Raw genomic sequence first — 13,605 nt, forward strand, 5'->3', positions numbered from 1 at the left:
CGTTTGCCGCTAATTACTTATATCAAGCTTGTCAACTGGAGGAACTGCCATTCATTAGAGAGCAATGAAAAAGTAATTATTAACTCTATTTTTTTAATTCAATGATTCAATGTGTATTCTTAATTCTATGGTTTTTATCATGCACACATGTGCATGCTCAAGAATCAATTTCAGGTGGTTAAATAATTATTAACTTTGGTTTTTAAATTATGTGAATTGCTAATTTTAGGTGGTTAAATAATTGTGTGTCTGCTAGTGCGTCTATATTAGCGTCTATTTGCACGGATATATAGATGCAAAATTCGCATCTATTTACACGCACGTTTACACGCACTTATAGACGCTGTGATAGATGCGCCCGACTTTGCGCGTCTAACATGCGTGTCTATGCCTCATTTCTATTGTAGTGGATATGATACTACAAAACAATTTGAACATACAATGTATTAAAACACACTACATAATGAAGTGAAAAAATTTACAAAATTTAATTTAAAAAAAGAAATCAAATAATACTTACAAACTCAGTCTCCCATGACTCCTTGCCACCCGATCCATAATGCGACAATCCCATGGTTGCCATCTAGATACGTCGCGCCTCTGCATACTGGCGACTTGTCATTTTCTCCGCTGCTCTCTTCTTGGCCTCTTTCCACTCCTTGCGGTGGCAATTGGGTGGTTGGCCATATCTAGAGTGCCCCTGCTCTTGTCTCCACAATGACTCCTTGGCGCGTCATAAGGTGAGACCTCTTGTTATGAAGCACGTCTCTCAGCTTTGACCGTCCCCAATCATCTGAGAATCGTGAATTCTCGGGATTAGGGTACCGTCTATGTACTGCCCGCAGCAGCTCTTGCCACAAACCATTTTTTTGGTACTTGAAGGGAATCATGTAATCTTTGTATGTGGCATGCACGACACTCCTCAAGTAGGCTATCACTTCCCTCCCCTCAGAGTCATGCAAGATACCACCAACATCAGTGACAGAGTAGTACATTTGTGGAGGCTCACCTCTCTCATTTTCCGGTAAGGGTGATCGAGAGCCACCACCTAGGCAACCCCCACAAAGCCCTCGACCTCCTCGTCCTCCCGCACGACTCTCTCTCCTTTCTCGACGGGCACTACCCTCTACCTCACTCCATACACGTGCTTCTGCAGATGCACGTGCTTCGGTCGATCCATGTACCTCAGCTGATCCCTGTGTAGACAAAGATGTGATAGGTGTCCCAGACATCACACTAAAAACCTCCTCTGCAGTGGGAGAGCGACCAAGATAATTGATCATCTCCCCCATGAATTGCTCCTTGTTGAATGGGGTGCTAGAGGATCCAGGATTCCACATCTACACAAGAAAAATTATATTACCCTGTGCAAATAAAACATATTACATGCTGCGTCTATATCTGCATCTCTGTGTGCGTCTGTTAGTGTGTCTATTTCCACGTCTATACCTGCGTCTACACTGTCATCTGGATGCACTGACATACGCGCACAGTCAGACAATTTCTTTTCAAACTTAGTTAAAAAACGTGCAAAAAAACCTCCATAGATGACAGGATCCAGCATGTGAAGAGAGAGAAGAGAGAGACAAACAGACAGAGAAAGTAAACAAGATTGAGAGAGAGAAGAACTCACCTTCTTTGCTTGTTCCAATGGGTGGCGGCTAGGTTGCAAGCTCCTTGTCCTCTTTCTCCCTTCCCTTGGTAAGTTGCTTGAATCTTCTTCTCTTCCTTGCTGTTTGACTCTTGTTCTTTACTCTTTGGCTCTTCTTTCCTCTTGTCCTCTTTTTACTCTTATTTCCTTGCCTCATTGTCTTTATGAAGTGATAGATAAACATAAGTAGTGATGTCGAGCTCGAACTGCAGAAAACGTGCAAAAAACGCAGGAAAGCACAAGTTTGAAAAGAAAGCCACAACTTTTTTTAAATTTTTTCTATACCTGCATGGCACGTTTGTAATCGCGTGTAATTGCGCGTGTATATGTGCAGATAATACCTATTACACGCGCTTACAGACGCACAGGAACAATTAAACTGATGAGATGCTAGCTTTTGGTTGTTTTTGGATCAACATGACATGACTTTCCTAGTCTTTCAATATCAAAATGTTTGCCTCCATATTATAAGTATCAATGCATGCATTTAGGGAATCAATTGACCTATGTGGTGACATATATAACAAAGCTTGAGGATAAGAGATAACACATTGGCAAGTCAATTGGCACATATGTGGTGACTTACTAGACCGTCCCACTTACAATTGCATGCAAGTATCAATAGGTGGATAAAGCACGAATGGTTTTTAGCTAGAGAGAGATAATGCAATGAAGGTGTATACAAAAGAGATAGAGAAAGGCATATTATCCATCAATCAATCAAAGATATGTACATGAAGTGACTTGATATAGTAATTAGAGTATCGTCATTTTTAGGATGCTCCATTGACTTCTGTAAATTCCTATAACCTTGAAGTAGAATATAGCCAACCACACTGTCCATGGAAGGAAAACTTGACCTCATCAAATTAACCAAGTTAATTTACTTATACATTTCATAGATAAGAGATTTGTAGTTGGCTTGTTGGTATTGCAAAGTATCCTTACAGTGATCTATTTTAGTCACCAACAAGTGGACACACTGGCTAAATATGATGAAAAGAGGACATGTGCACATTGGCTACATGTGGTCCACCTTATCTAAAATTATATGTGAGCTATAAGTGCACCTTGACATGATTGGAATAGCTTGCACATGCACAAGCCAACTGATTTACATCAATCTTCTCATGCTATGAATTGGCATGCATGGCTAGGCTAAGTGCACAACAAATGAAACATGTGAGTGTATTGATTAGTTCTCTCTCTCTCTCTCTCTCTCTCTCTATCTATATATATATATATATATATATATATATATATATATATATATATATATATATATATATATATATATATATATATTACAAATTCACAAGTCAACCTTTGATCTATAAGTTTTAGCCATGGCTAGGTTAAGTGCACAATAGATGTAACATGTGCATATATCAATCACTTCTATGATAATTATGTCGTATATACATCCAATCATCATGCCCTATCCAATCACATTTGTATACGGCATGATTGGATGTATATAGGGCATGAAATTACATATATATAATTAGCTTTGAATGATTGGATGTATATTTGTAATACTCAGAAAGAAGTAAAGTTGGTAATGTATATCATGTCCTATGCATGTATATGCCCTATACATGTATATCATGTCCGTATGATCCTATACATGTATATCATGTCCTAGCTTATGATCCAGGTGTAATCTTTTTCGCGTCTACAATGCGCGTCTATAGGGCCTTTCTCTTGTAGTGAACCTGAAGGATCGAAGAAGGCGACTAGGAGGAGTGAGCCAATTCTTTAGCCTTCTTCTTCAGGCCCAGCACGTAGAGTATGGCTCATGTACAAAAGCCAAAGGTACAAGAAGAACAGAAGGCCCCAACAAAGACAAAAAATTTGAAGCCAAAAAAGTAACGTGAATTCAAGCTGCTATCTGACATCGAGACATTCACAGACTTGAAAAAGGTACTTGAGGATCGAATTCTTAGTTGCAAAATTGAATTTACACTTGGAGAAGTCTTGGGGATTTCCAAAAGAGAGTTTCATGATGTTATTATTGATATCATAAAAAGAAAATGGCAAATTATTGAATAGCAAATGCAGGATATGATCCATTGAGAGGCTTTAGCTATTTCCGAGGCTATTCTCTATGGGTTGTAAATTGAGGAGATTCATTTTGAAGAGGAAACTATTGAGGAGTCTATAGATGGAGCTCTATATATGCAATCTAAGAAGTCTCTTCATTCTTTACTTTAGCCCATACAATATGATGTGAGCGAAGATGCACCTAGATTGGTGCCTCGTAGCCATTTCTCTCGAAGTCACTGGGCTCATGCGACTACAGAAATTGTCGTCAAGCTTGGTGAGACTGAGACTCCTTGTGTTGCTCTTGTGGATCATGGTTCCGAGATTAATGTTATAGTGCAAGGTTTACATGATATTGATAGATGCCAATTGATATGGACCATGGTTGGCACATGCGTGCGGCCAACAACATTGCAGGAGATTTGTATGCTGCATATCTAAACCTGAAGATTTCTATTAGAGATTTGGGTGAGTTTTATCATTTCTTTGTTCAAAACTCTTATTCTTGTCCTATAATTTTGGGATAGCCATTTATTGCTGAGTCTCGAATGGAGACTAAGGTTTTGGATGATGGATCTGCCTATGCATGAATCTGAAGCAAGGATTGAAAGAGAGTTGCCTAATTCATGACCATTTGAATCAAACATGAGTGAAATAAGGATTCCCTGAGGGATTCCCCTCTTCCAGTAGGGGAGCCAGATTTTTGTTAGGTACCACTGTCTTGCGAGATGATGGTGTTACGAGTTAGGGAAAGCTCTCGCCTCCTAGCAGCGGTAGTTTTTCCTCATGTGTTTATGGTGTATCCACTAAAAGTGCTTTTTGTTTTTAGCATATTTATGATATGCCTAGAGCTGCCAGGAAGTATGTAAAAAGAAAAGAAAAAGAATTGATGATTGCATGTGTTTTGTAGGACGAAGACCAGGTAGATGGTCTCTATGATGGACTTTCATGCTCACATACCATAGAAGAACTTTTGGTATTGCTAAATGCTAATAAATCAAGATTTGTCATATGTGTTACAGGTCCATTCTCTAGCAATGTATTGTGAAATTGTTGATTTCATGCTTCAAAAGAATTTGGGTGTTGAGGATTCTCAAAAAAAAGTATTCTTTACTGACGTATTTCCGCAAAAAGATTTGGATGTTGTTGTTTATGCACAACAAAATTTATGTTTACCAGGGTATTTTCATCGAGGGGTGAAACTTGCAGGTTGTAGAAATGAAGCCAGATTTAAAAAAAAATACAAGATAGTTGATAAGAACGTTAGACCAATTGTAGTACCGCTACTTTTTAATAGTGATGAGATGATTAGGAGAGCTACTACACAACCTCCTTTGCGAGATCCTGTAGGTATTAGACATAAGTTTTTAGCTGAGACATTAAAAGAGATGAAGATTGGGACTTAAGATTTTCTACTTCCTGAAGAGGTAAGATGTTTTGAATAGATGTTATACAGACATGAAAAATATTTTTCTTTCTTTTCACATGAGATTGGATGCGTTGATCCTAGGGTTGTGAAGCATATGGTTATTTTTACCATTCCGCATGTCCCTTGAAATCCACGGCCTATTCATGTGCAGAGGGATCACTTACTCAAATTGGTAGAGATTTTGAATGAGTGGATCAGAATGGGGATTCTAGAGCCATCCTCAGCTCCATATTCCAACAGATGATTCACAATTCCTAAGAAGAATGGGACACTCAGATTCATACAAAACCTACAGCTAGTAAACAAGGTCACTATTTGAAATGATGAAGCTGGACCTATTGTGGATGAGTTCGCTAAAGCTTTTTTTGGATGTGCTATCTATTCACTCGATGATCTTTATTTTGGATATGATCAATTCCAGCTTGCCCTTGAGAGCAAAGATTTGACTACGATGAAGACACCCTTAGGCCTTGTTCGAATGTGTACGCATCCACAAGGAGCTACTAATTTGGTTGCCCATATGATGAATGGGATGAACAAGGTTCTACGAGATTTTATTCTTGAGCTTACTATGCCTTTCATTGATGACTTATCTATCCACGGTTGTTTGGAATAAGGAAAATATGATCCTTTAGATGACCATGGATGCAGATTCTTTGTGGCTTCACATATTAGAGATGTTGAGAGGATTCTTTGCAGACTGGAAGAAGTGAATTTGACCTTTTCAGGGTTGAAGTCTATTTTTGAAGCCAGAGAAGTTTTGATTGTTGGACATATGTGTGGATATTATGGCAGGAAGCCTTCTCCTATGAAGGTTGATGCCATAGAGAAGATTGCGGAGACTTGTTATTCTACTTTGGAGGTTCGCATGCTTCTTGGAGCTTGTGTGTTTTATCTTATTTGGATTCCTCATTTGGTCATATTGCAGATGATCTTTACCAGCTCTTCAGAAAAGGGCAATGTTTTTCTTAGGAGATAAAGCATACTAAAGCCAAGTAGAAATTGAAGAAATTATTGAGAGCTGCTCCGACTCATCGAAAGGCAGAATATGAGTATGGGAGACCTATTGTTCTTGCTGTTGATACTAGTTCTATCAGCATTGGATGGGCTATTAGCCAAGACGATGCAGATGAGATTAGATATGCTATTCGGTTTGGGGCGAAATTCCTAAATGAACAACAATGAAGGTATTCACATGTTAAGAGAGAGCTCTTGGAAGTTTCCACGGCTCTCAAGAATGACAGAGAGTACTTCATTGGAGCTGCTGTGGTGGTTGAGGTTGATTGTTTGCCTCTTCTAGGTATAATCATGAGTTTTTCTACTCTAGATATTGCCATGCCTAGGTGAATTGGGTACATAAAATCCATGAATCTTGAGTTCAGGCACATAGCAGGTAAAGACAACCCATTAGTAGTTGATATGCTTTCACGAGCAAGGTATGATGATATGGATTTTTCTTGCATTGATGACACTGATGATGGGGCTAATCTTTCAGCCATGCATGTTGATCATATTTGTCATGTGTCTACTTTGGAAAGCTTTAATGATGAGACTTTGTATACAGGAGAGTATTTGCAGATTGGTCATTATTTGAGTGCTATGTCTAAATAGGATGGATGGACTGATGTAGACTTCAAGAAGATTAGAAGAAAATATTATGGTTTCTTTCATGCGATGTGGGATACTTTGGAAGCATCCACAAAAGTGAGGAGGGCAACCCTTAGGAGTTGTTTGTGATAGAGCTTCAGAGGTGCGGATCATGAAAGAATTCCATGAAAGTCTTTGGGTTGGGCATCGAGCTGTTTGGATGACCTATGAGAAGATCAAAGAATGCTATTGGTAGAGAGGCATATACAAAGATACCTCATAGTTTCTTGAGACATGCCCTGAATGTTAGTTGTTCTCTTCAGTGAGGCATAGAGATGAGCTTCATCCTACCTACCCACTATGTATTCATTACAAGTGGGTTCTTGATTTGATTACCATGTCTGTTGGTTTATGGCAAATGTGCTACATTGTTTTGGTATAAGAAGATCTCACAAATCAAGTGGAAGGAAGAGCATTACGAATAAAATCTACTTCAATGGTTTGTAACTTTCTATTGGAGGATGTTATTTGCAGGTATGGATGTATTGGAAAACTTACTGCATATAGAGGTGAGTTGGATGATGATGAGGCTAGGGAGTTTTTCTCTCACCTCGGCACTAAAGTTGATTTCCCTTCCACATATAATCTAGAAGGAAATGGGAAGAGTGAAAGAGGCCATGTGCCGATCGTGAAAGCCTTGGCGAAAGCATGCGGTGGACGGGCTTGTGAGTGGCCTAGGTTGTTGCCTTATGCTTTATGGGGGCTGATTGCACTACTCATAGTGTGACTATAGGTCATATGCCAACTGAGTTGATGTATGGGCAGAAGCTAGTCATGCCTACAAAGACTTGCACATTACTTGGAGTGCTTTATCGTAGCAAGAAGAGATGTCTAGACAAGGTCTTTGGCTCTTCGTATTTGTTAGGAGAGAAGACCTGAAGATATTGAGAGACCAATTCAAAAGATTAAAGAGGCATGAGCACATGTGTAGTTTATTTTACATTGTGTATCTTTTGTGTTTGCATTTGCATGACGCACAAGCACATATTACTATTTCTTCAATGCATTGATAAATTTTTGCGTGGAAGCATCGCTGAATTGATTGCATAGCATGGACTCAAATTTGCAAACTGCATGAGTGATTGGGCACAAAGTTCTTTTCTAAAGCATGTTCTTGATAGGGCACAATTCATGCAAAAATGGATCATATGAAGAAGACTCGAGGACTTCATGAAATTTGGATATTGCCAATGCAAATGATATGACTCTTCATAAGTAAAATTGGATCAATATTTAGCAGTCCATGAAAGCTAAAAGATATCCTCTCATATTATGGACATTTACGTGGAGTATTGCTACATCTAACACTTGCATTCTTTGTGAAGATGGTGGAAACTTGCTATGAAGATAAAACATACATTCGGTATTGACAAAGCTCATCGAGATTACAAATAACTTGGATAATGACCTCTCTTGAAATCTATGGAGATATAAAACTTGCTATTACACTTCGTAAAAAGGAGGAATGCTTTATTTCCATGGATAAAACTTCAACATGCTGAACATGCTTTGTATCCAAAGTTACTGGTCTATAAAAGTGCCTTGCCGAGAACTTAAACCTTGATTAAAACTAATCACCTTTAGTGCAACAATCTTGGTTAATAGCTTTTCTAAAAACAATAGGCTATTATGACAGTTTTTGGTGAAAAGACTGAGGCGGCATGACTCATTAAATTAATGATGTCAGACCACTGATGATGTAATTGATGATGATAAAAAAGAAGGGATGCTTTAAAAGCTTTTGATTGGTGTTTCAAACCGAAAAAAGTAAAATGATATTAACGTTGCCATTGATTTTATGATCAATGTTTTTGGAAGCTTTCCCAAAAAGCTTACAGGCTGGTGAACAAATATAAAGATCAAGGATCTTGGGGGGAAAAGAGGAGATACAGATGATGAAGGTGAAGACCTGCTGACCAAGATGATAGACTGAGAACGTGGACGGAGGGATCAACGAACACTGGAATGATGAAGACCTATAGCAAAAGCAACGGCAAAAGATAATAACGGGAAGAAGAGAGCAGTAGAAGATGAACGTGGGATGACCTGCCAACATGAAGATAATGAAGACGAAGTCAAGCTACAGTAATGGAACGTCACAAATGTGAGGAAGAATGAGGAAGCCGTGAGGTGACGGAAGAAGGACGTGGATGAGGAAGTCGAAGTCGCAGAGAACAGAAGAAAACGCCAACGAAAGAGGAGGCTAAAGGTGACAAAGACTCGGTCAAGCCGTTTCGAATGTAGGTCACCTTGGGAATCCTGTGGGCGGCGGGTGACGCCGTAGCACAATCCATCGATTCAGTGATTGTAGCTTCACTGCCATCATTGCCTTTTGCTACGCTCTTTCAGACTGACATTCGTAGGACCCGTCAGTCATCTTTGGTACAAGGCCTTGGAGTACGTTGTAAATCATAAGCTGCATATGAAACCAAATTCATTACGGTTCCTTGTAACTAAGGTGTTGACTGATAGTTTTATTTGTGGACCAATTCATTTACTAGGATTCTTCACCTATAGAAGCCTTTCTTTTGGAAGAATGTTCAAAGAGCTGAAGGAGGATCTAAAAAGAGACTTCATACCAGCATTCATGATGGAGGCAATATGGCCTCTTGTTCAATTTACCAATTTCCGTTATGTTCCTATCCAAATAAAGCTTCTAAGGATCAATACATTGGTGTTTGAAAATTCAATATCCTCTTATACTAATTGTCCATATATGGCGGTTTACTACTATGAAGTAAAAGCTTTTTGACTGTCACTGTCGCGAAGATAAACAAAGGACATGAAGATGACATAAGGCCACAACAAGACCAAGTCTTCAGCAAGTTTATAACTTATACCAAAGCATTAAAACAAGGATGCTTCATCATTGTACTAATCGTTCAATTGACACATATGAAATTGCTCTCGCATACTCATCACATGTCATCATACAATTGTGTTATCCTCTATCCACTCCTTCTCTATAATACCACTTTACTTCTACATTTTTGTGCTTATACCATGGAGTGGATCTCTTACATTGAAAGATCATTTCTTTATAACTTGATCTTAAATATAAAGCAAGTTTGAATGTATATATGATTTCTTTTATCTTACCTTGCCACATATGTATTGATTGAATGTGAAACCTAACCTTCTTCTTACTCCATGTATTTGCCTTGAGTTGAGTACTATTCATCATCGTTTGCACCCATCTCCCAAAGCGTCCCTGCAACGAGTGACTTCTGCAAACTCCCGCGCGTATTCTGTGCGACAACGAGCAAATAAGGAGAAATGAATGGAAGTGGGGGGCAATGCATGGGGTGAACATTGAGGTAATGTGGAGAGCGATTACACATGAGGAGCATAATGAGGATGATGATGAGGATGAGGATGATGAGCTGAATAAGGAGGGAGGGGATAATGATAAATGCTCTCCAAATGAGATAGGACTATAATATATATGATATGCTATACTGTATATTAACTACTATAAACCAGCTCGCGTCACTTTGCAAGCATAAGCTCCTTGATTATACTATTCGCATAGAGTGTGTTTATGATCATGTGTAATAGCACATGAAAATAAACAAAGCATGTATTAAATGGCACTTAATTTATTACAAACATTGTAGCTGTAACATGCTTATAAATGCATCAAAAATCACATTTGTCATTCATTAAACACACATGATTGTACACATAGGTTTTGACATGATATTAAGCCTAATTATATTCATGCTAATAAGGTTTTTATTTTAGTTTAAGAAATGCATCAATGTGGCCATATATATGGCTAATTCCATGCAATTTTTGATATAGACTAAAATGTGCAACGTTAGGAGGAAGGAGATGGCTTCTTGCTTAGGAATATGCATCTAGATAACTTGGGACTTCATTGTCTTTGTTTTTGTTATAGTATAGTTTTGGAGACCTTTTTTGCTCTATGGGTTATGCTACTTTTAGAAATGCATATACAATTTTCAAGATTATTAAATACTATACTAAGTCCTTTGAGCTCAAGAGCTGAAGATGCATAAACCTTAAATATGGTCACTATGGATTGGATTCTCTCTAGCAAAAACCATGATTGGTAAAGCAATGGTTTGAAGGCTTGAAATGTCTTGCTAGATAAGGAAGCAAACATGAATATCAAGAAATCTTAAACTGCATAAAACATAGTTAAAGCATGAAAGAAAGTAGTGGACTACTTAAGATGGGAGGGTGAAAATGAGTGATGTGTGAATCTACTCCCTCAAAATTCATCTTGACTTCTAATAACTTGAAATTTTTGACATATAGATATGGAGAAGTATCTTGAGGCTTCTTACCAACTTCCTTGATTTTGTGAGTTGGTGTATCTTGAGGCTTCTTACCAACTTTCTTAACATGGGCGCATGCACACACACATAACGGGGGGAGATTACACACACACACACACATACACACACACATATACACCAACAACAACACACATTCTCTTTGGTTGCTAGTGACACTATTACGTGCTTACAAGATCATACCAATTATGAGATCTTGGAAAGGTTTTAATACGGTGGTGGATGAACCCTTAAATTTAGTCCAAGGGTTATCCTTTATTTGTAGTGCGCAATAAGAAAGTGGGCCCCGACATTTTTTGTACTACTTATTCATGCTAACTGAGGTATGACAAGTACACATTTATAGGGTCTACTGGAAGTCGTCGTGGGAGAGCAAGTAAGCCTCCACGGCCTTGTATGTCTGGGTGACCAAGCCCTTGACCTCCTCAGGGAATTTATGCTTATGGTGATCGTGGATAGTCTCGTATTCAGCAGAGTAGTGGATGACGCAAGTTTCTGGTCCAGTTTCCTTGAATTGCACCGTCTGCTGGTAGCTCTTGAAGAAGCGCACCAAGAACCCCCCTTCGATCAGCACAGACTTGAGCTTGAACGCGCGCGTGTCGACTTCCTCAATCTTGTCTTTCACGACCGAAACTTCGGTTTGCTTGACATGATCTGCAGAAAAGTTTGCAAATAGAAGCCGAATTAAATCAGCATTAATCAAGCCTGGTATTTCCGGTGCTGATTATCGAGAGATAACAAAAAATGAGAAAGCCTTTGTTGGGATACTATGGCTAATTAATGCAAATATATGTTAGACGGGGAAGCAAGTATATGTTTGCTTGGCATGATCTGCAGAAAATTTTGCCAATACAAGACGGATTACATCAGCATTGATCAAGACTAGTACTGCCAGTGGTGATAATTCGAGAGATAACAAAAAATGACGAGAAAGCGTTTGTTGGGATACTATGGCTTAATGTAAATATATGTTTGATGGGGAAGAGTTCAATTATATTCATGCATGCACGACCCATGCTAGTACGTCATTAATGCCCGGCGCTGTGATCACTATCATGAAAATTGATATCTGGCCGCCACCTTAATATAGGTGGCCTTGCAAATCAGTTACCAACTAATCAACCAAACTCTTATACGATTATATGAGTGGACCACTCGTGTTATTTGTATATTAGACCAACGAGTGGATGAAGGGATCAATTACGGCGGAAGTTTTTTGGGCGTTCATTCTTGATCTGCAGTAGCTGTAGGACTAATGCAAGCATCACATGTTGCGCGAGACTGATTTAATGTGCCGATCAGAGCACGACATACCTTTAGTGAAGACGAGCGTGCCGACGCAGCCTGCAGAGAGAGTGGGTGAGGAATAATGGGCTGCTTCGATGAGGTTTGGGAGAGCCTTCGGGAGGCATTGCGGAGCGCACTCATACGAGCCGCGCCACATCCTCTTGGCCGGCACCTTGCAGTCGATCTTCATGCTGAACGTCAAATATTGATTCTGCTATGGTCTCCCGCCTTAATACGATTATATGACTAATAAACAAGTGTACCTTAGCAAATTAGAGAAGAACCCAGTGCGTTTGCTCTGATCATGGAGACAGACGGGATCCGTATCTATAGTGATCGTCCTCTCGAGTCGATCTAATTCTGCAGCAGCTAATCCGCATCCATATTGGCTGGGTTAGTGGGTCGTACCGGGATGTCTTCTAGAATCCTATCTGGGAAGGCCAAAAATCAGGCGCCTGGGCCTTGCCGAATGGTCGGCGCGCCGTGTGGGCGGCGTTAATGTACTTCAATAAATTGTCCAACGACCAGCCGCTTTCTAGAAGACATTTCTAGAAGACTGCTTTTGACTTGAGCTTTACGATTTCGCTGTGCAGTTCAAAGCAAACTGTGGAAGAAAGCGGGCATTGAGAAAACGATTCACGAAGTCTTTAGGTTGCCTTGACGGAAGCTTCAATTAAGGGCACACTTACATTTTAAGCGTCTCGATGATTTTAAGCATCAAAATGGCACACTTACATTTTGAGGACGTGATCTCAAACTGAGACCCAGAATGTAAGACGTGATCGCAAATGAAGTTCGATGGTATGGGGTAGGGTGCTAGCATATAACACATATGTGCGTATATATAAAGGTAACATATATGTGTATATATATATATATATATATACATGTATAAACATGTATACATATATATATATTTATTTATTTATTTATATAAGATTAACATATATATGTAATATTAACTTCAAATAGAATTGCATTCTAAAATCTAAATCTTAGATTTAGTATGGCATATAGTCTAGTGGTCATAATGTCCATAATTTTGAATATAATATAAACTCACAATTCGAATTTATTAGTCACAACTGTATTTTTCATTGTACAATTTATTTTTGCATGGAATTCATACACACCTTTCATTCTATACTTCTGATTCTACTCTCTCTCTCTCTCTCTCTCTCTCTCTCTCTCTCTCTCATAGAGACCTCCCATTGCCACACCCCATT

General features: G+C 39.0%; 1 protein-coding gene across 1 annotated transcript; it reads right to left on the reverse strand.

The window, feature by feature from the left end:
- Positions 1 to 11,441: 11,441 nt before the first annotated feature.
- Positions 11,442 to 12,569, reverse strand: LOC148026518 (pathogenesis-related protein 2-like). Its single transcript, XM_087690321.1, has 2 exons — positions 12,407 to 12,569; positions 11,442 to 11,746 (listed from the first exon to the last, which is right to left on the reverse strand). Exons 1-2 carry the CDS (start codon positions 12,567 to 12,569, stop codon positions 11,442 to 11,444), a joined length of 468 nt encoding a protein of 155 aa, XP_087546447.1.
- Between the last annotated feature and the right edge of the window lie 1,036 nt (positions 12,570 to 13,605).

This window comes from Lygodium microphyllum, chromosome 13, assembly GCF_053477565.2.
Source record: "Lygodium microphyllum isolate KBCC chromosome 13, Lygodium_microphyllum_v1.1.10, whole genome shotgun sequence".
Lineage (NCBI taxonomy): Eukaryota > Viridiplantae > Streptophyta > Polypodiopsida > Schizaeales > Lygodiaceae > Lygodium > Lygodium microphyllum.